This window comes from Phaeoacremonium minimum (assembly GCF_000392275.1).
Source record: "Phaeoacremonium minimum UCRPA7 unplaced genomic scaffold PA7_03_scaffold_454, whole genome shotgun sequence".
Lineage (NCBI taxonomy): Eukaryota > Fungi > Ascomycota > Sordariomycetes > Togniniales > Togniniaceae > Phaeoacremonium > Phaeoacremonium minimum.
The window spans coordinates 130,344-153,503 of NW_006921356.1; the positions used below are offsets into that span (position 1 = coordinate 130,344).

At 52.5% G+C, this 23,160-nt stretch overlaps 3 protein-coding genes across 3 annotated transcripts; 1 reads left to right on the forward strand and 2 right to left on the reverse strand.

Annotated features, from left to right (window-relative positions):
- Positions 1–1,981: 1,981 nt before the first annotated feature.
- UCRPA7_6159 (putative garp complex subunit vps53 protein) lies at positions 1,982–4,635 on the reverse strand (the record flags this gene model as incomplete). The annotated part of the gene is made up of 3 exons (XM_007918699.1): positions 1,982–2,680; positions 2,738–4,515; positions 4,593–4,635. 3 exons carry the CDS (start codon positions 4,633–4,635, stop codon positions 1,982–1,984), a joined length of 2,520 nt encoding a protein of 839 aa, XP_007916890.1.
- Positions 4,636–16,872: 12,237 nt separating this feature from the next.
- UCRPA7_6160 (putative 3-amino-3-carboxypropyl transferase protein) lies at positions 16,873–19,485 on the reverse strand (the record flags this gene model as incomplete). Its single annotated transcript, XM_007918700.1, has 3 exons — positions 16,873–18,702; positions 18,752–19,066; positions 19,126–19,485. 3 exons carry the CDS (start codon positions 19,483–19,485, stop codon positions 16,873–16,875), a joined length of 2,505 nt encoding a protein of 834 aa, XP_007916891.1.
- A 2,083-nt stretch (positions 19,486–21,568) lies between these two features.
- On the forward strand, positions 21,569–23,011 carry UCRPA7_6161 (putative transcriptional regulator protein; the record flags this gene model as incomplete). The annotated part of the gene is made up of 1 exon (XM_007918701.1): positions 21,569–23,011. The coding sequence occupies one exon, from the start codon at positions 21,569–21,571 to the stop codon at positions 23,009–23,011; it is 1,443 nt and encodes a 480-aa protein (XP_007916892.1).
- Between the last annotated feature and the right edge of the window lie 149 nt (positions 23,012–23,160).

A 23,160-nucleotide genomic window follows, 5' to 3' on the forward strand; every position in this document is an offset into this window, starting at 1 on the left:
AACCTCTTCTCTTTATGCTCCACGTACAGCTCGAATGGGCCTCGAATCTGGCCTCGAATGCTCGGCAGCTTGTCCTTCGGCGGCACGGCAGGCGGCCGAATCCTAGCCCTCCTCCGCCTCCGCCGAAGCCATAACACAAAGGTAACGATGCCCGCGATGAGTAATGCCAACGCAGCGGACCCGACTCCAATGCCTGCAGCTGCTGAGATGCTTACGCTACCGTTGCTCTTGCTTTGCTTTACGGATTGCGTTACTGGTGACTGCATGGTGGAAGCTTGCCTCGTCGGTGCAGGGATAACCAAGGTCGTGGAATGTCCGTTCCGAAACGAAGGCGACGCAGTCTTGAGAGGCCAATTAGTTTCATGGCTACTCCCCAAATTATTCGCCTCACTTACAGCAGTATCCAGACTTGATAGAGCATATGATGCGGGCGTTGAAAGGCTGGCTAGATCGCTCGACTGAAGCCTGACTTCGATGCTATGAGCTCCAATGCCACTACCAGCACTCTCCAGAGCAGAAGCCACGGGATATGTGTTCCCATCGGACACAGCCGTTACTTGCACCACAACCCACGGCTTGTCGAATGTCGTTGTGCATCCAAGAAAGGGCTTAGATGCGAGAGCAGTCGCCGCACAAGAGTAGTCAACGGCACTATCATCATCTCAGCCATGAACGACAATCAATGCTCTCATGAAAAGCACTCACGTTGGACAGCATGTATAAGCGGTCTCTGTCGAGGTCCCGAATGCATAGAGGTTTGAGCAAGCCGCTGTGTAACCGCCTGGGCAGACGCCGGGTGAGTAGTAGCGCTCAGTAGAATAGCCGCTGGGGTAGCAAGAGCGGTTATCGAGGAGCGGCCCTTGTTGGTAGGAGTGGCTGTCATTGTGGTTCCAGATCTGATAGACGCCTGTGGCCGTTGCGCAGCTACTCGGGGCCGTAAATGTTGTCGTTAACGGTCCCGCGTTGGTCAAAGCCATTCCATGCACAGTAGAACATCAACCCATCTCCAGAGAGAAAGAGGTTTCATGAACAGAAAACAGTTCATGTTGGGGGCGAGCGGGCATTGACAAGCTTCATATTGGAATTCTGACAAGCCTCCCCAAGCTGTTGAGAGTGTTGCTTCCGTGACTTCCTCGTCTCTGCTGGCCGCATAATAGGCTGCTGTTGGTTCACTAACACATCCTCTCCGAGGATCAACGACTCAGAGCCTAGGACTCCCCGCAGGCCCCAAGTTGGTGACTTAGTATTGCATCCATCGCGGGCAAAGTCACCCCAAAGCAGACGCGTTTCTTGAGCTAGTTGGCAGCAAGATGCAGGAGCTGGGTTGATCAGCAAGCAGCACCATACCTGTTTTGAAATGCTGTGCTGAGCCCGTTACACTGATTCGATCAACCTAGACGAGACAGCCGCGCTGTCTAAGATCTGGGATTCCAATGATGAATAGATCTATGCATGGCCGCATTTATCAGGGATTTGCTCCGGGAGAAAATGATGGTCATGGCCTGCCAAGTCATGTCGTGATGTGAATTGAGGCTGGTTGCAGGAGGACAACCTTGAGGTCAATCACGGGTTGAGAGCCGCAAGGCCGCTGTAAATTAGTAGTGCTTGACCAATCGCGTGTTGTACCGGCATGATCCCTGGCAACGCCGGGCGGCTATCTCAGCTCCTGACTTACGCGCCGGCGACGCCTGTCTCACATTGTTGCATTTCTTGAAATCTGGATGGATGATAATGATCCTTCGTGCAGAGGTGGATTCGTAGCTACTAGATGGTGCATGGAAAGCTATCACGCTAGGTCGATTCAGCCAACGTGCCGACCCGGGAATGCGGTCGCATGTAAATCGACTCTCTCGGGCCATGTAAGGCAGACTTTGGTACAATACATTAAGTGTAGGCTGTGTGAGATTGCTAAGAGTGACTTGATGCAATGAAGGCCTGTATTATCAACTCGTTCTAATAAGTGTTCATAGCTTTTCGGATCTCAACGTTGACTTTCATCGATACCTGTAGGTGTAACGTCTCGCTTCCCGAACCTTGCTCCCAGCCCACCAATATCCCTGCGGAAGAACTTGCCAAAGTTCTTGAGGTTCTCATTGATGGTAGCATTCTGCGCAGGAGTGGCCCCTGGTCCGGCCGCAGCGCCTGCACCCGCTCCGGTCCCAAGCCTGTCGACCCCATCACGAGCTGCGCTGAGCAGCTTCTCGCCAAGAGAAGCTGGGTCAAACCTGGTCTGCCCCGCAACTCCCGTAGCCCCGGCGAGTGCTCCTGCTGGGTTGCTTATTCCAAGCCCCGTGCTGCCCAAACCAGCAGTCGACATGAGCGGTGTCAGAAGCGGTGAGTTTTGTACAAGCTGCTTGTCATTACCGGCTCCGTCACGATGGATAGCAAACAGCTCCAGAAGATGGTTCTGGTCTTGCTTACGAATGCCCTTGAGTTCAAGAATCTTCTTGAAATTTGTATCAGAGCGATCTCCGATATGAATCAAGTAGGCCTGGACTAGACCTTCGGGCGGTGATGGCCGCACTTGCAGTGTCTTCAATAGCGGGTCAACCCTCGTCATGCTATGATTTACACGTTTGAGGAAACCAGCTGGTGGATTATGTGGTTCTGAGGTAGAAGGGTTGTGATATGAAAGGAGCTTTTCAAAGTCCTTTGTGAGAGTATACTTGTCAAGCAGCATCTGGACAAGTCAGTATGAGAATATGGGCGGTTGGTTCGGAGGAGTCTGAAGACATACCTGTTCAGCACCGCCCTCGGAAATGGGACGACATTGTACTACGTTGTTGATATAGGCTGTGGCCATATGCTCTACAAGGTTGTCGCAGAATGCTCTGGCATATTGTTGCTTGACAATAAGGGGTAGGATCTCCTCCGTTCTCCCGTTGACATGCTTCAGCACTTCGCTCACATACGAGCTGTGATCGGTGACGCTCTCCATCCTGCTCCAGTTGGTGTTCCTCATTTCTCTCCATGCCCCCTCGCAGTCAACTTCCACCTTGTGAACGGCAGCTAATACGGCGGCACTTGCAACGCCCAGGAAGGCATCAGCCTGAGACGATAGGTCGACTTTGGATGCTAGTTCAGCATCGATTCTTTTCTTGATATTTTCTTCAAGTTGCGTGGTGTTGATATGCCAAAAATCGGCAGTATTCAGCACTAATATTATATCCTGCACAGGAGGACCGGGTTGACCGCCTTTCTGCAGAAATCCAAGCAAGACTTGCTGAGCGTACTCGTCCAAGTACTTCGCCAAAGTCTTGGCTAGATCAAGCAGTCGCTCTCCGGTAGATAGTTTCGCACACTGCGAGAGCGTAATCTTATAGAAGTGGAATAGTTCTATGGCTGATGGTATGACAGCCTGTGAGGAGAACTCTTCATCTTCGGCGAGCAAAGGTTGATTCTTATACTTTGGTATCATTGTAGCCAAAGCCTTATCCTGGGATTCAACCCAGAGGCTTAAATACGGCTCGAACGCAACAGAAATGGAGCCGTTGAAGTTCTGAGTTCGGTCATCTGCTGAGCTGAGCGTGTCAATGCTCGCCCGCGGCAACTCGCTTGTGAATCGCTTTTCGAGGCCCTGCTCAAAGTCCATGGTCTCCTGGAGGCAGCTCAGAAGTAAGTTCACATCGATCTTATTGCCGTCCGCTCGTCGCATACTCTTCTCCAAGATGCCCTTGAAATCTTCTCTCGTACCATCGCAAAACGCCATGGCCAGCATCTCATTCACCCTCCAATGTGGGGGAAATATCATGATGTGCTCGTCCTCGTGCGTTTTCAACATCCGCTTGAACCACGCATATCGTCTCCCGATGTTATCCAGGCTACCAGCCTCGTCATTGCCCCGGAACACTTGCCGGTACTCCCTCAGCTCCGTGTTGACATACCACGTCACCAATCTCGACCGAGCACTGTCTCCCAGAGCATCCATCACCAGGCAAGCCTCAATCAGCATATTCCGTCTTAAACCGACCTCGCTCTTGGCAAATGCCATCTCAAAGTCCTCGCACACCTGCTCCAGCAGCTCGCGCTGTAGATCTGCCACATTGCGACTCAGGACGGCAATTTGCTCTATGCTCCGGTAGCTGTTGAAGTGACGCATGAGCTGCAGCACGGCCTGCAGCAGACCGGCGCACTCGCGATACTGCCGTGTCCGCGCCAGGCCACGCAGCTGCTCGTAGGCGGTGGTCAGCATCTGAAGGCGCTTGAGTGCGGTCATGGACAGCGTCAGGTTGCGCTTGGTGCCGTCGAGCCGCTTGATGTCGGCGGTCATGGTGGTGATGTCGCGCTCCGTCTGCAGGGCGCGGCTGCGGACGTTCTCGATGCGCCGGAACAGGGAGGCCAGCTCTTGTTGAGCGGACTGCATCCGCTCGAGCGACGAGTCGGGCCCGTAGGCCTGGGCGGCCTCGAGGGAGGAGATCTCATAGGAAAGATCATCCTTATGAGACTGGATCTTGTCGGACACGCGACTGACGGAGGTGACTGTGGACGGGTGGGAGAATAGGAGGTTTAGGTGGTCTATAGGGTCATAGTCCACTGAGTAGCTTGGATTAGCTGGGTGGAACAAGACGACACATTGGCTCTTTGGAACATACCTGCATCGAGAGATGGCGGCACTGCAATACTGGTACCGTTCATCTTAAGTGATCCAATGCGGACTCTCGGGCATTTGCAATGGGAGTGCTCAGGGACGAGACATGTTGGAGCTACTAAGCTTACCGTGCTACGGGTGAACAAAGCGCCAGCTGCAGCTTCAGCTCAGTGGCTGTCGTCGCCTGCCGAGAACGGAATCACGTGTCGCTTAGCTTCCGTTCCCAGCTGTGGGGCCGCTTCACAACGGTTATGGCGGCCAGAGCCGAGCCAATTGCAGGCGACCGCCACACCGCTTTGGAGGATCTCCAATACAAGTCACGTTGCCTAATACCGTGCTGGAACTCTCTCAAAAACGGAGCTGGAAAGGTGTCTTTCCCAAACGATATCATGAAATGTGGTGAACTACCTAGTACCCAAGCTGAGAGTGCTGATGAAGGGGCTGTGATCTCCGAAGGAACACATCTCCTGACAGGCCAGATCGTTTAAAGGCCTGCGCACCCTGATGGGTTACCTGGGTAGCTAGATAGCTTACCACGCATGCAGTGTCCCGCGGAAAGACCCCGTTGGTTTAAGCATCAGAAGAGTCAAAGACACGACGGAAGATTAATGCACGCTGTGCCTTGCTATGCCGTCATTTTCAGGGTAGCACGCCGTTCTAGTGTTTCTAGAGCTGCAAGGCCAATCTCTGAAAGTGGCCCCAGCTGCGTCCTGTACGAAATGTGGCAGGTTGGCTCGGTTGGGTTGCCCTCGGCTACGTTGGCAGCATTCAATTGGAAGGACGATAGGAGATTTCAGTATGAGACACGGTTGGAGTGTGGGGGAGCTGCTGCCAGATATTGGGCCTGGATCGATTTGTCTTGAGTGCTAAACCGCCAATCTCTGATGCTGTCTATATCATGCCGTAATAAGAATGCGCTCCGGGGTTAGTCGTCCTCTTTTTTTTCTGGTCTCTAGGTATCATGGAAAAAATCTTTCGATGCAGCCTACCCACCAAACCAATCGATGCCCGTAAATGCAGAAATGAAATATGCTGAACCACCGTGCCTTTCCAACATGCATAATGTTTCTCGCTCTGGAGTAAAAACAGACACGAACGCCGGGCCACTAAATGGCCCCCCTAGAGCCGACTTTTATGCAAAACATAGCTATTGGTCTTCCCGCGGATGAACAGGAACGTGGTCTACCGTCCCTGGTCCGGTCGCGAGGTTTGAACTTAGCCGCTGCGAGAACGCTTGCGCCCAGGCAACATGAGAAAAAATAAGGACGAAAGTAATATCTCTCAAGAGCTGTGTAATGCTCGGAACCCGGCCGCTATTAGACTTCGTTTACTGTCTCTGGCGTCTGCCGGTCCGGACCAATAAAAGAGGCCCTATTTTAAGACGCATCAGCCACCAGCTGTAAGCAATCAGCGGTCGAGATCTGGAACTTACACCGAGGCCTTTCTGCTTGCAGAAGGCGGCTTTCATCTTGACTGTCTCCGGGTTGTCATACGTCACAAATCCGCCGTCTCCACCGACACATTGCGCCGCAACAACACGCTTGTCGACCTGCTCTTTGGTACCCTTTCGGGGTAGCTGATTATAGTCGAAAGAGCCGTCATTGCCTCCCGCGCCTTTGAACTTGTGGCCCGGCCCGGTGGTGTTCAAGAAGCTACGGCCAAAGACTGGAACGCCTAGAAGAATCTTCCTGGCCGGAAAACCTTGCGCCATGAGGTACTGCACACCTGAAGACCCGGATGTCTCATCCTTGCCTACGGCATATAGCTGCGCTTGGTGTCCCGCTTTCTGCGTCCACGGGCCGAAAAAGTCGTACGCCATCAAATTTATGAAGTCGACATAATCCGCGGCCCGACGCAAGTCAATGTTTTGTAATACAGCCTTGCCTGCAGGCAGCGCGGCGGTGAGCAAGTAATGCTCCTCAGGAAGGTGAATACGGATCGCAGCAAGGAGTGCCAGGAAATCAGCCCCTTGATGCGGGTCGCAGGGATATTCCCAATCAACTTCGCAAATCCACGTCAGTACAGCATATCCAGATGGCAGGGAATGATTGGAGGAGTCGCACTGTCTATGCCATCCAGGCCTGATGCTTCAACCAGCCCACGGGCCGATCGCGCGAAATTGTCTCGCAGTATGGTGTCTGACGCCACGATCGGGAACGTCTCACTAGATTGACCTCCGCCGATAGAAAGGATAACTTGCAAGTGAGGGTGCGTTTGCTTCAGATGCATTAACGATCCCAATCCTCCCAAAACACCATCACATGGCGCTCTTGCGTCCGCATACTCGTCGCTCAACTTGCAAATATCAGTAATTGGGGGTGGTTTATTGAGAGGCTTGATGAGAAACTTACAAACACCCCTCCATCTGGCGCGACATTGGCAAAGCAGTAGTAGACGTGACTAATGCAGCTATAATTCATAGCGCCCGGGGTGTCCCCATTATATATTCTGTAATTCGGAAAATAGACAGCGTTTGTGAACATGACATTTGAGAGGCTGGTCGCCTTGCGCGACTTGCGCGAAGATGATGAAGAACTCATGATGTTCGTCTTCTATGTAGAGATGGGTCGTAAGGTTGGGAACATGACCCAGTGAGTCACTTCATGTAGATTCGGCGAGAAGAGTATAAGAAGATGCTAAAGAGAGGATCGCGCCAACACATGTTGGCGTGGTGGATGGTCGCGTCGGGCAGCAAATCGCAAGACTAGTGCCTCTTTGTAGGGCTCCTCGTCGTTTTATACAAACGCGGACGGGATAGGAGGAGAAGGAAGGGAGAGACAGAAGCAACACGGTGAGCGACGGTGGTGGAGACAGGAGGCGGGTATCAAAATAAGAAGCCCCAGGGTCTGAAGATGCCATGTCGACGCATGACATAATGCTGTCAGGGGGTGCCATTTGTTGAACTAGGAGATACCCGACAGGGGAGGGCAAAGGACGGATGAAAGAGTATCTATCAAGCAGTATGCGGACGGGAGGTATGGGCTTCGAAAAGTAACGTGTCGCCTTAAGTTTGATTAGCTGCCTGTGAGAGGAGCAGATGGAGCGCACGACTTGGTGGGGTGTCCCTGGCGGCAGTTTCGACGATCCTCAGCGTTGGCGGACTCGGATATGCTCCATGGCCGCCAAATTTTTCGCAGCCGAGCTCCGTCTTGGTATCTTCCCACGGCAATCTGTAATAAGTAATTATTGAACCCCAACCGTCCCGGTGCAGCTTGCAAGAACCGCATAGCTTCAGCGCGGCAAGTACATTAACAGAAAGCTGACCCTCTATATATGGAGGCGGCTCATCGCGCCAAGGGATAGAGACTCTCGGAAGAATAGACTTGGTACACAAAGGCACGAGAACGGCGGCTTTGTGAGAGAGTTGCAATCCTGAGCGCTACGTGAAGCAATCTGCGCAGTAGTCGGACCGGGTTGCCGAGGGCTTTTGGTGCGAAAAGGGGAGTGTTCGACGCGTATGAGAGAGTTTCAGCATCTGGGGTAGGCTTCCATTCTTTCGCAACCCAACGCATCCCATCCTATCCCGTCCAACTTGTTGATACGGGTCGCCGGAATTTTCCAAGAAGCTAGGCAACTCAAATTAGTCTGAATCGAGCAGGGTCCGCATCCATGACTAAGAAGGCTTCCCCTTGCGGGAAGTATCTCCAAGATGAGCCCTCCATGTTGAAATGAAACCGCCGTGATCACAAGCTGGGATGGTGCCGGCACAAAGACCACGTTGGCGGATGTTTTCAGTACCTGAGTGCCTACGTCAGTCGGGAACCCACGCGGTGCACCCTTGTAGTTTTGGGCTAGCCTGATGCCATTAGGCGAAGGACGGGTCGGCCTCTGAGTAGGGCCAGGACAGGCGGGCGAATGAGGAATTAGAAGAGCGTTCTATCTCACCAGTCACCACATGGCAGGACATCGACCGTAAGATACCTGCTACTGCAAGCTTGAAACGGATGACCCTGGGCGCCTTAGCTTTCCAGAACAATTCTGTGCGGTACCATACCATAGTCAATCAGTCGGCCGTCTGAGCTTCCACCAACCTCCCCCAAGAGGCGTCAATAATTCAACACGAGGAACCCCTTAGGATATCTTGGTTTATCCCTCGGATGGGACTTTCGAGGAGTGGAACAATCAGATACGACTGACCATTGATAGGTCTCGCGCTGATCACGTATGGGACTGACTCGGGCTAATTGCCAGGAGGGAAGTTCGTCAAGGAGTAGCTTGAGCATTCAGGTTTGCTGGTTCGGCTGCAAAGGGAGAGGGAGACGATCGCCGTACAATGTCTCCCCATGCTGGGGGACGTCAAGGTTTCAACTGGATTAAAGGAGACGCTCGGGCCGATCCAAAGATCCATTGCAACGTCTGCAGGCCTCAAAGTTTGGGTCCTTGTCTGCGGAGATGGCCCCCGCGCAGCCCGTGGTTGATTGTATAACTCCCTCCGTGTCTACGCCACAGACTGAAAAGCTGGCCAACTGAGGAGAACTAAGCGTGGGGATATGGGGACATCGATTGCAGAGCCGTCGCAAAGGTCGTTGGATGTCTGATCAAAGTACATTGGCCAGATTGAACGGCAAGGTCGAATTTCTTGCGTGTATAAGGTCTCTCTCTCGTTACTTTAATCAGCCACTCATCAAGCCACAACGCGCGCTCGTGTCTGGATAGTTCCTTCCCGCTCTGTGAACTTACAGCTAGTTGCCCCTTTCGACGACTTGATGTCCCCATCTGCAAGGTCGCTCTTTCCGTGTAATCCTTACAGCTCATTCTTGTCTTGTCTTTTTGGAATTCAACAAATCAACAAATAAAAACAAGGTCTAAATTCTCTCTTCTCTATGGATTTCGTTCGCCGACGTTTCACCGCGGACTTGATGCCGTGAGGACATCCCCTGAACGCCGGCTCATATTGTCTATAATACAATGAACAAGAGTCACAATTGCGCCTATGACCCATACTGTCCGCATCGCCTTACACATCACTTGATAGGATCTTGCGACCTTGCGCACAGTCAGCGATGGAGTTGTACTGTCGATAGGAAGCACCGGCATTGGCCTAGTTCAACCATGGTAGGTGTTCGACATCGTGCCCTTTCCCTCCTACTAAACCGGCTTCTTTGGAAGGTGCTTGATGACAAGCACTTAATCGTATACGTTCCGGAGCTGATGCCATGCCTGGAGTCACAGTCGTCCGTGCTGCCACGCTGCGCCATTTCCGAGCTTAGTGCTGAGCAGCTAAGCGGTGCAGCGGAATTAGGAAGGCGGTGGGCTGCAACCATGCTTATTCACAAACATCGTCGCGTACTCCGAGTGGTAGCCGAGGTCATGTTTGACAGACGAGCAACGCGCTTCTTGAGCCCGGCGAGGAGACTTGCCAAGACCACGATTAGATGACGTGGTGCTTCGTCGCTGGGGTAGGGTGATAAAGTCTGGATCTGCTAAGTCAAACATGGCCTTGAGCCATCTTTGCCGATAGCGCATAGTTCACGGCATGAATATGCTTTCCTGCAAGCAATTGTTAGAGTTGCACAGTCAGACAAAGGCCAAGGGCTTCTCGAGTCATACCAGTGACCTGCCATTTCTTGAGAAATAGCTCGAGACATCGCAACAGACTGTCGACTTTCGATGGCCATTCCGGGTCTTGCATGGCTGTGTCTCCTAGGTGTATCAACAGCAAAGCACCGAGTTGGATGCAATACGCGCCGACTGGTGTCATCGGCCCGTACAGATTGAATGTCATCATCGAATTGATGACTTGCGCAATATTGTAGATGCTCTCAACGATGGGAATGACGTTTTCCACAGCTCTGCGATCTCTCGAATTGAAAGCGGATGCTGGTGGACGCCCGCTTCCCAACCATGGATGATTGAGTTTTAGAATAGCACTATGGCCTTTCAGCACAGGTCATGCGTCCGTCGAAATATTCCCTTACATATAAGCAACAGACAGGGCCGCACACCGGTTGCCGCCTTTCCAAGGGCGAGAAACGATATCACGAGCATGGGCCGTGATAGTCTCAGAGAGCTCGTTTCGAGCAGGCACGCTGAGTGTTTCAGGGGAATTTAGATGGTGTATGACCTGGACCAGATACGACGCCGATTTTGCTTCGGGCCACACGATGGTCTCGATCTTATCATCGCCGTCGTCCGCGAATCTGAAGAGGTTTTCGCCTGGCGGTGTGCCGTAACAGTCATCAGTCGAGGGCTGCAGATACTGATCGAAATGCTCAGGCAACGGTATTTGGAAAGGCAAACTCCCAACGTTAAGCGGATATCCATGGTTCTCAACATTCAAACCACTAGGAATTGTCAGCATCATCAGAGAAGGATGCACGTGAAAAAAGGAGGAATCTAACCTATCCAAGAAGCTCACTGCCCACCAGAGGATCGAATACAGCTTCAACTCTGCCGCACGAAGTTGTTGCCTGTCTGCTGCCCAAAATGACTCTTCCAACCATCCAAACGCTCGACACATTTGAATACAAGAACCTATCGACATATATGCTTGCTGTGGCATCAGATGGACCAGTTCGTAGAGAGCAATAAGTAATCGGGCTTGAAGGAGTGGGACTGAAAGCGGGACCTTGGACTCGACCACCGAGAATGTCGATTTCACTGAAAAATAGAGGCTATTCTGCATCGTAGGCCCAAAGCTTTCGTCTGGCGTTCGGATAATCAGAAGCATGCACAGCAGAAGAAGCCCAACTTCCGCAGACGGTTCCAGCCACATTTGCTGCAAGTGTTCGTCAAAACTTGCTTTCTCGATGATGGTGAACCAGCTATTCACAGATTGAAAATAGAATTTCACGACGGTCTCGATTGTTGGTCGATCACCAATCACCTGGGCGAGGCTCCGACAAACGAATTGGTGTATGTCTTCGCAACTCTCCAGGGATGAAAATAGCACAGGATGCAGGGGGTAGTTCGCATGTTGACTTTCCGCAAATGGATCGACCGGGAATGCAACCTGTGGGTGTACGTTTGCAAACATGTCAAAGCCAGTCGATGCGTGAACTTCTCCATGCCCAGATACCCTCGGATCGTCCTCATGTTGGCAATATTCGAGCGAACTACAAAGAATTTAGCTCACCAGCCTGTCGTACGAGGCACAACGCCTCGGTTCCTGATCAAACTCACTATGTACATCTGCCACAGGAAGGGAGCTTCTTGTCACACTTCTTCTTCTTGCGACGGCAGTTTAAACATACTCTTGAGGATTTCGCTCCGTCTGAGGATGGTGAAGGGGGATCAGATGCCGGCATTTTGAGTAAATTAGAAGAGCCCTGCATTGATAGGGCGTAGACACATCAACTCGGCAGGATATTATCGGACAACTACAATTTGCCTGTTGAAACGTTCACAAAAGCTTCCCGTGGCGAGAGTGTGGATGGCCTCAAGAGTTTAAGTAAATTTCGATCTGTTCTAGCTTACCCCCCACACTTGTAGGCCTGACAAGGTGCATGCATGCCGTTACGGTCGAAATACATGATGAAGCGGCGGAAGGTCGAAGAAGTGGAACTCCGCTCATACGGGGCATCAAGGGCCAATACAGGAGTGATGGTTGATCAACACCGACTGGCAAGACGCAGCATGCCTGCAGCTTTCTGCTAGTCTAGTGTGGTAGTTGGCATACCTACCCTGCAGGAGCAGCAAGAAATTAACCTTAAGGTTGTCGCTATTTTTAAAAGCGCCTCCCAAGGATAGGGTACTGCATAGTAAGGTTAGTCTGAGGCCACGCTCTGCAGCACCACTCTTGGCGTTCTACAGGGCTGACGACGGGGCTCATTACACAACGGGAACAAGGTCGCCGTCTCTCGGTACTGACGCTGTCCGTGAGGCACTGCTAGCGACAACGGAGGCAGCATCGGCTTGAGCCGAGGATTCAAGACTCAGGATAGACATCGTGGAGAAAGATTGGTTCGTTTCCTTGGGAACAGAGGAGAATCACGCAGAGTGACCTGTTCACATTATCTTGCTTGACCGTCAGCCTGATTACCTATCAAGAGCCTGAAGACGACAAATTCAATTGCCCGCGCCGCCACCGCGGAGAAAAGAGGCAAGCTAGCCACGAAAAACCTCCACCGCAGTCAATCGTGCAGGGAAGCCCTGAGCGAGTCAAAATGATCATTCCGATGCCATTGGATGGGAATATCAACCAGGTCAAACATCACCCTTGCACCACATATTGATACCATCTGTCAGTTGGCATTGGCGCAGAGTGGACGACAAGACCTGGTTAAGACAAACTAGACATAGCCCTACGTATGCAAGCCCCGGCCGCCCCCTCTCTGACATACAGACCACAGCGGTTATGTCCCCAGGTCCCCGACTGCGACTATTCCTCTTCTTTGGGAAGGTAGCTTTATCTTCCACCCTCGCCCTCGCATCTGGAAACAATCTCTGCAAATCTAACGACCCGCTAATCTATGACAACAAGCCAGACGGCCTTGGGGTCGAGAAATTGCGGTCAAGTTACCAATAAGCTGAGGCGACTGGCATCATGGCCAGCAATACTGCGGCTGCAGTAATCGGTGTGACAATGCTATCTAGTGGTGGACGTGTGCTGGAGGTCGCCGAAAAGCCAAAATTGGGATTCTCACGTAATCGCTTCCGCGCTCTTGCTAATATGCCTACATACATGGGTGCACGGTTCACGCTTCCCGACCCTTAGTCACCCCCTGGCTGCCAAGCACTCACACCCTTGAGCATATTCCATCTTCAGTCCGTCAGAGCTGAAGGTCTCTTTTTCAACTTGACTGACGCTATGTCATGGCACGTCACTCGCCCTCGGGCATCCCTTCTCGACGACTTGGCGACGGCCACTGCTGCTGGTCCGTTACGCTCGCCGCCACAACCCGAGCTGCCGGATCTCTCCTCACCGCCATGCAGGTGGAAGCCATGGCAAAATCAGTCTTATGTGTGCCTCCCGCGATCAAGGCCCGACTCATCAAAGCTGTGTGGGTGCTAGCCTAGCAGGGTCTGCTACTAGAATTTTCGCGAACGGCCCAATGAGGGCTCGAGCATGATACCTCGGCGGTAGAACAGCCATCTAGGTCAGTCACAAAAAGACATAAATTGCATAGCCACGATCAAGATCTCGCCTAACCACCTTCCCACGAGCACTTGATGCTGGTGGCCGGTCTTAAAAGACCATGTCACTTTAAGGTAAAAGCTAATACAGCTCGAGGCTGACATATCACAATTAACTTAGCTAAGCGAGAGGCGTGTGCAGTAATGGCTTTCACTCCCTAGGCTTATTGGAACATCGCCAGAACAGTCGTGACCTGCGCTCATGCAGATTCGGTCTGTATTGGTGGGATTCAAGCTATATGGCTCCGTGTCTTGACGCCTGGGGCAGGTCATGCGAGTCTTGTCCGCCGGGGTGCCGTTTCTATGAAGAGCCTGAGCGAAGACCTCTCATCATCTCGGTAAGGTGAACCGTCAGCCCGGCTCCGTACAGACAGACTGTCGGCTCCGGGTGCCTAAAATATACTTCTACGGTCGGCGCATACTTCCGTTGGTCGATCATTGAGCGATCGTCCAGTCAAAAGCGGCGATATCACATCGTCTACATCTTACCATCTGGAGGTCAAGAGTCATGTTCTAGCTTGACGTCCTATCAAACTGTTTCTCTATTCAGTATAATCATAAACAGATACATTTCAGTCTTGTGGATTTACAAGGAACTTGAGGCGCTTGTCACTCGCCGTGTTACTGTGCCGAAGATCGATCAGCATGAAGTACATGGGCATCACTGTGCGCTTGGGGATAGGTAGCCCCTGACGCGTTGGGAGACACCACGGCGGTGCTTCTCGAAGGCGCCACCTGTCACAAATTGCAGTCATCCTTGTATGTAACTATCTCAGATTCGTGCAGTGGGCCAGAGTTGGGATGATAGGGCTAGCCATCGGTAGGGCTGGCTTTGCGGGGGGCGGCTGCACCAAGCGTAATGCTGACTGCTTCGACGCTCCTCGAGTATTTCCTAGAGCTTATTACCAGTGACCGTTCTTATGCCAAGCAGTAGTCTCACAATCTTATTGGAATTTAGCATTTAAGGTTGTGAGATGGTAAGCTAGCAGCGCTTTGGCAGCTTTGCTGGCACTGCTAAAAGAAAAGGGGAGACCGTTCAAGCTTCTCCTCGGTGCTCTCCAGCGGCAATGCTACCCGGTCAGCCCAACAAGGCTCTCCTTCGACGATTGGCAGACCCTTGCGCGGTGCGCGGGCGTCTCGGCGGAGGTCACGGCGGACGAGCAGTTTCCATGCACCTTTCCGCTGTTCGAGTCTTGGCATTCGGCCGCTTGTGAGCCATTGTCTGATGCTGGGCCCGGGTGCACATTTTTCCTCCATAAAAGTCCCCGAATGAACGTTTGAATCCTTCAAGGGACCATTCGCGCGATGTCTTTGAGCAATATCAGAGTGGCAGTGCAAAATGCTCATCAGGTTGATCGGCTCGTTGCTCCTGCAGTTTCGCGTGGCCCAGCTGTCTCAACGCCCGGGCTAGACTTACACGATTGCCAGCGCACCGGCAGTATCTCGGTCGCTTCAGAAGATTGATCACTTTTCTCAAAATAGATATCAGATCCGTGATGCTTCTCGACTCTGATTAACTGAAAGGGTAAAGGAAAGCTCCATCACGGGCATTTGCTTGTCTATGATTCCTCGTTCTTTGCCAATAAGAATGGTGGGTTAACCGAGACGTGCAACCTGTTGTGAATGAACGCCTCGGGCAATCGTGGCGTACAGCCAATTCCATGAACAGGAAAAGCGTTCCGTTCTATCGTGTGCTGTCGCTAGTGCGAGTGACCACATTGATTTCGTTGTCAAGAGTCTTGGCCACCCCTCCCACAGGGCCTAGGTATGGCATCCTTTGGCATCAACGATAGATTCACGAAAATCCATGTCATGTAGCCAAGCTGCATGGCTGTCAAAGGAGGCTCTTTTTTCGCTTACGAAGCATAGTAACTGTAGTGGTACAAATAGAGACTTGGTTATGTAACATATCTGATTGATAGGCTTTGCTCGTGCTCGAGGCATTGAAGGTATCGCGGCTCTTGACCGTGATTGTTCATCATTAGAAATATGTTCAAATAAATTATTAGCTAACTCAGATGTTGCTGAGCTCATGCCAGAATATTTTTTGATGCCAAATTTATCAATGAAGCCGCTGAGCTGTATTCAACATGATGATCTGGGTCCTTGGTGCAAGGCCCAAATATCCTGTACTATCTGGTAACAGTCCTAGTCAAATGATCCTGATTTCTATTTTCGGAAAGACACAGAAGTACCGCTTGTATCTTCGCGGGATGTGTAACATGAGCAACCTTGACCGTTGGGGGCGGTCGTCTCCTGTTGAGACTGGCGGCCTCTATCGCTCCATCCACAACAGGGGTCAAATCTGATTTGTTCTCCTACGGCGGTGACACAGGTCTCGACTGTGCACGGGGTAGGTGGCCCCGAGCTATAGAGTTGCACTGGATGTACGTCGCCTTTTGCTATCAGTAGTCGCGCGTCAAGTACGACCAGTCATTGCTCTCTTTCACCAGCAATATGACTACACGTAAGATAACTCTTGCGATAGCCTCCTATACATTGGCTCCACAGGACGGCAGTGTTGCTCGCATCGATGCATGGGCGGAGATCTGCCTGACTTGTTATCAAACTCCGCATTTTTGGATGAGTGATTAGGGGGAATACGCACTCCAACCCCGATATCTTGCATTGTCGGATGATATCAATTATATTAATTCTACACATTTTTTTTTTCATGGCACACTCGTGACGCTCCTGTGTTGCTTCTTTGGCTTCTAGTTAATGTTAAGAACGTTGTAGCGCTTGTGTGAATTTATATGATGTTTACTACAATGGTACTACTCGAGGAGGCTGGGACCTGATAATCGTAAACAATAAATGGTGACCGGGTGATCAATCAGGGATACGGCTTTCGGCGGAGCAAAACGTATTTGGCATGACGCTCTTATTGTATCCGTATCCTCTGTCTGTGGAGAGCATTATTCTAATAGCTTGAGCCGTCAATAGCGAAATTGAATACTCCTTTCCAATCTCGCGTGCAAGCTTGGTAGAGTTAATCACGACTTGCAGTTATTCCCATTCATTGTACAAACACAACATCTCACTCTATCATTATGAAATTTCTGTCGTTGACTTCTTGCAAGCAACGTTAATGCATTGTGAGTTCTCAAGTAAGACCGAGAGCAGCACTACCGTAGTTATCTTCTGACACCGCTGTGAATAGAAATTGCATCGTTCAAGAATCCGACGACCCCCTTTCCAACCATCCCTCAGATAGACAAGCTCGAAATTTCAGCACCCCCAACTCTCTCCATCTCCGGCGTTGGCGGCGGCAAGTTCTGCACCTTGGTGCAGATCCAGCAGCTCGCGTACATATTGACCCGGTCGATACACTCCCCGGGGTTCCGGGCGCCGACTCTCTTCGGCTGGAACCCATGGGCGGCGAACGTCTCGACATACCACGGCTTCAGGGCGCTCGACCTCAGCATCACACGACCACCCATCTTCAGAGCGCGATTGAGCTTGGAGATCTGCGCCGCGGCGGCTGGTGAATCCGGGTCGAACCAGTCCATGCTATCCATGACGACGGCGACGGTTAACGTGCCGGGTGTCATGCGTGCAATGACCTCGTCGATCTCATCGGTGTGAATACGCAGGCCATCAAAGGCGCCTGGGCGAGACAGTCGCGCGTGTGCTTGCGGGGAGAGGTAATCCGGGTGACATTTGCGCGAGAACTTGCCTGTCAGGCAAACATGGTAGTACGGGTTGTCGGCGGCGATGTGTGTGCTTTCCACCATCGGGTCGAGCGTGTTCACCATGTAATGCCAGATAGCGTGGGAGCGGACCGCCTTTGCGGTCGGTGTCGAGCCGCACACTGCCTCGCTGGTGGCGTGGTCTGCCTCGATCATGGCCAGTTGGTTCTTTGGAACGCCGAGCGCAGTCCACAAAAAACTCTCCTGGCTGACGACGAGCTTGCTGACGAGCTTGGAAAGCAGGGCAGGTCGGATCCTGTTCCGCCAGATCTCGCGTTGTTCGTTCAGAGTTTTAGCTTCAAGGATGGCCTTGACAGCTTCACGGCAACCGAAAATATAGGATATCCACCGGAAGATGCGAATTGCATGCTTCGAGCCCCCCGTGTCATAGAGTCCAAGACTGCGATTTGTCGTAAAGATATGGGAGTTGCTAAGCCAGTACTGAAAAGCGCGACTGGACAAGTGAGGCGACAGCTTTGAGATCAAAAGGGACCGGAAGTCAGGATGTTTGCCTTTTCCGAATAACTTCCAGAAGTCTTCATAAGGCAATGCCATGTAAGAAGCCACCTTGAGCTCCAGGAGATGATTCTGGGTCGGGTTTAGATCGACGGCATGAGTTCTTGCCGGGCTTTGGGCGGCATAAGACAATATGTTGTCGCCGGCACTCGTAATTGCCAAAACCACATCGTCCGACTTGAGATTCAGGAGGTGGGCGTCCACACGAGAATCTTCCCAAGTAAACGCATAAATGTACTCGTCGTTGAATTGAGTATGCTTTTTAAGCTGGTCATCGTAGTATATGCGCCAATGGTGGTTCTGGTAGAAGAAGGCAGGCAGGGGAAGATTTGATGACAGATTCTGTATAGCAGCATCAAATGCCTTGGATCGAATTTCCGGAGCCGCACGCTGGACTGCACGACTCAAAGCATTCGAAACACTTGAACCATTCGCAGGAAGTAGCCTGGGTGACTCAGTTGCCAAAGCGTCCACATGCTCGATAATCTCGTGGGGCAGACTGGATGAAGAGAAGGGCTTCTTATGGCATCCTAGCCAAACGTAGTAGGGAATGTATCCAAGAGCGCGGTTACGGTCGTTGATATTCAGGACCGTACCGAAACGGTATTCGAGATAGTCCCGGCGACTGGGCTCAAGACTGACTCTGTCGATCTCGAACCACGCACGCCAAAATGTGCGGGTGAAGAAATTGACATGACGCCCAACGAGACCGCCCGTGTGGTTGCGAAAACTCACATCAACCTTTGATTGGACATAAAAGTCAACAACACCAATAACACCGTTTGGTGATAGAAGTGAAGAGAGAGAATCGATGATAGAGAAGAAGTCGGGCTATATTTGGGTTAGCTGGGATTTGGTCATAGAAAGGTGCTTTATGTACCATCATGGACAAGCTGTAAGACATGGTAATGAGGTCGGCACCTCCATGTTCCGGCCGTCTTTGATCAAAGTAGTTTCTGGGTGTCAGGGGAGGAGTCTGCAAGCTCTGGAGATCATTTTCATAATCTTCAAGACGAAACTTCCTCGCATCTTCGCAAATGACCTTGACATTCTGCCAACCAAGTCTGGCAAAACGCTTGCGGGCCACTTCACAAAGGGAAGGAGAGAAGTCAACAAGGTAGACGCTGGAGAAGAACTCAGGAACGTTGACAAATTCGGACATTGCCTCAATGTTCCAACCAGTACCTCCACCCACCTAGGTCTTTTGTTAGCATGAGAGGTCATTGGGTCTAGTAGATATTTATTTATGCCCACATCAACCCAGACTGTCTTCTTCCCCTTTCTCCTGCCCCCGTTCTGGGCCCTGGACTTCAGCTGGGCAGCAACTAGTGCCAGCATGTCCTCACGGCCTCTGAGAAGAGTCTTCCGCGTGCTGTCATACACGCCGGCTTGCGCCTTGTAGAAAGACTCGAGGGCATCTTGCTGAGTTCCTTTGCCGTCACCCTTGTGCGGCTTGAGGAAGCAAGAATAGCAGAAGAGAAAGATGGACCGGACGAGACTGGGGCTCTCGTCGGTCTTGTTGGACTTTGGCAGGAGTCTGGAGAGTCCAATGGCAATACAAGCCACACCAGCAATGCTGGCGAAAAGGAGTTTGGGACCTATGTCAGGGGGCATAATGTTACCACCAAGAGAAGCCATGGTACTCTCTCATTGCTAGGTCGCCGAGAGGGAGTGTGTTGAAACAAGAAGAGCTCTTGTCTTTGGACGTGCAATTGATAACCAATGATGGAGTAACAAGGAGAGAAAGAGGGAAAGACGTTAGAAACTGCGGCATATACCAATGTTTTAAATACAAGCTACTTGTACCCGTCGCGTCCAACCGTGGCCCTGAAGGTCCCGGGACCCTGAAGACCTGCGAGAGCCCCACTATGCCGTAGCTTGACCCCGCGGTGGTAGCGGTCGAAAGCCAAAGGAGCTCGGAGGTATGGTGTGGGAGGCGACTAGCCAATCAGGTGGGGGCCTAGAACACATGTTCGAGTTATATGGCGATTCAGAACTGCACAGCATCTTACCTCAACGTTATTCTAGATTCTACGAGAGTTCCCCTGAGATGTGTACGGCCCCGAGGGGCAAGATACCGCGCTTGACGCCGGATCGAACTGACGCGACTTGGTTTTACGATACACCTGGCCAGCAGAAGCTTGCACGAGAGCTTGTAGCTTTGTGGCTACGTTCCATGCAGACCACCTGTGCTTTCTGTCGAAGTGCCTGATAATGGCCGGCATTCTAGTATAGAAGAGTTCGCGCATCATTCATTGGGAAGATAGGGGGAGAGGCATTTGTTGAGGGTGTGTGAATTGTCGACCTGTCAACAAACTCAATGGCCTATGGGATTGTCATCTACCGTGCTAACGAGAGGTGAAGAGGAATCAGAGTAGAACAACAACCAGAGTGACACGGCAGTAGATCGCTTCCCATGTGTTCTGTTCCATTGTATGGGTGCCCCACACCTGATAGCTCTCGGCAGCTCAAGGATACCAATTGCATTTGAGCGTTAAGCCACATGGAGAGACAACAGCTCAGACTGATCTACTTGCTGAGTCGATCTCTGCCACAGAAACTCCCTCTCTGATTGCGCGCCATTCTATTAGCCACTCATATTCTCGACAATTCAAGAGCAAAACCAGAAGAGAGCGCATCTCGCCGATGCCAACCCGCTGCTTCTTTGTAAAGCTAGCACTCAAGCGTCCTGCTCGAGGAAGATCAACACTTACGACCCTAGGGAAGCAAATGAGAACCTTAGTCTAGAACGTGTTCCGGTGACGGGAGCCAATTAGAGTCTATGTATGCACGGACCAATTTGCGTTCTGAGCCACAGATCTATTCAGCCGCATCTTGACGCGGGCCCGCAGTTCTTCCCCTTCCGCGGGTTATGTCAGCCACATCTCGGTAATAAGTGACGATTGATCGCCTTGTCGCGACGTACATATCGCATGCAGATAGCAAGGCAAACCGGCCATCGCGACTGGCCTTCTCCCTGACGTTGCCCAATCGCTTGCAATACGTTCCAAAATGCCACCTGGCTCAAGCCAGAAAGGGACGGGAAAGAAAGGGGCTGGAGTCATGGCTCGTCAACGAAGTCGAAACACTACACCCTCCTCGGTGCCGCCGACCGCGAGCCTACCGCCTATCGAATCGGCCCAGACGGACTATCTGGACCTGACGTTTGATCTGTTTAGAAATATCACATATGAGGATCTTGTTGACCAGAGCGCATCCAATGCGGTCATCCCTGACTCGAAGAGCCTTGATGGCATCATCACCCGCCTCCAACGGCTGCAGGACACCATCGAGAAGCGGGGTACATATTGTGACAGAGGCATGAGGTTACTGGCTGCTAATCGCCGTACGAGGATGGATGAGATTGCTGCAGAGAGAAGTAGAGAAGAAGAGCGCTTGCGACGGGAGGCGGCCGACGAGGAGGAACGTGAACGCAAAGCGAATAAAGCAAATAAGAAGAAGAGGAAGGCGACCGAGAACCTCGCGCCCCAGGATAGCAACATAGGTCGGTTCCCACATCAGATGATTCGATTGTTTATTGCCGTATTCTTCACTTGATTCTTGAGCCTCAACTGACAGTAAACTAGAACGTTCGTCTCCACTTCGAGAATCCAGCAACAAGCCCAGGAAACTTTCGCGGGACCACGACTCAGCGAGCTCATCGCTTTCACCCGTCGCACCTGCTACTCCGGGCGCGATGGATGTTGACGAGAAGACAAAGGTCGAGGAGAACGAGGAGGACTCGGACTCAAGCTCAGATGATGGTGCGCCACCACCTCCTCGGATACCGCAAGCTAATACCTTCGGCGACGACCCGTCAACGTTCCCCGACCCCACAGTTTACGAGATTGTTGAAGTCAAGCCCGGCATGACCCCAGACGAGCTTAGGGAGATATACTCCGTCGCGGTCTATCCCAGAACAGATCTGGCCGATTTGATCGCTGGAGATCCCCCGGACAAGGACTTCAGCAACGCCAAACCCTCTAACCAGATTTCATTTTCCACCTTCTCAACATATATCGAGCCATACTTCCGACCGTTTGCCGAGGAGGACCTCGCCTTCCTCCGAGAGCGTGGCGACCGGGTCGGACCTTTCGTCATGCCCAAACGCGGCAAGAAGCATTACACCGACGTGTGGGCTGAGGATGATGGAGCCATGGCCATCGACTCAGCTCAGCCTGGTCGCGAGAAGCTCCCGCCTAACCAACCTCGTGGCAACATCGAGAACCTGGATGACGACCTTGCAGAGACGGATAAGCTCAGCGTCGGGCCTCTGCTGTCACGCTTACTCCAGGCTATGCGCCCAGAGTCGCGCGCCACGCCGCCGGAAGAGGGAGCCAAACCCCAGACCAATGGAGTCAATGGCGACACGCCCATGAACGGATCGATGGACCTGTCGGTCAACGGCATCGACTCCTTCGACGCGGCTACAACAACTTCTAACCCGGCAAACGCCGAGAACACTGTGCCGCCCGCGACCTTCATGACCGAGTCCAGCACCGAGGCGTGGAAGAAGGCGACACACCCCAAGCTCGACTACACGCAGGTGGACGAGCGCATCAAGCAGGAACTGCGCCACATCGGCTTCCTGCCCCTCGTCGAGCCGGGCCAGCAGCCCCCTCCCGAGGCGGTGGCCGAGTACGACGGCGCGTACGACGACGAGGTGGCCGCGCGGCTGCGGCTGCTGCAGACGCGGCTGCGCGAGCAGATGCTCATCAACGGCGCGCGCAAGGCCCGCCTGACGGACCTGGTCAAGGACCGGATGGCGCACCAGGAGTACCAGACCATCCTCGAGGACCTGGACACGCAGGTGCAGGGCGCGTACCTCAAGCGCACGCGCACCATGGGCAAGTCCAAGAAGAAGCAGCGGCCCGGCGCCACCGCGCACGGGGCGGGAGGCGCTGGCGGTGCGGGCGGCGCCGCGGGCATGGCGCGCCCGGGCATCGGCGACGTCACCAAGACGCTCATGGAGCGCCGCCGCCGCTGGATCGATAACATCGGCACCGTCTTCGACGACGAGAATCTCGGGAGGGTCCCGCGCGTCACCGATCCCGACAGCTCCATCTTCAAGCCTGGCGAGATGGGCGAGCTCCTTAAGAGGGAGAAGGAGGCTTGGGATGAGGAGGTCGAGGAGGAGTAGCTGGGGAGGATTAGGACGCTCTGTTTCATTGTACGGTACTTACTTTGTTGGCTTGAGACTGGCTTTGCATTGTTGGAAGGAAAGGCGATGGACCAAAATCACGGCGTTGGAGGAGGCGTCTTTTTTCGAGGCCGTGATGAAATAACAGA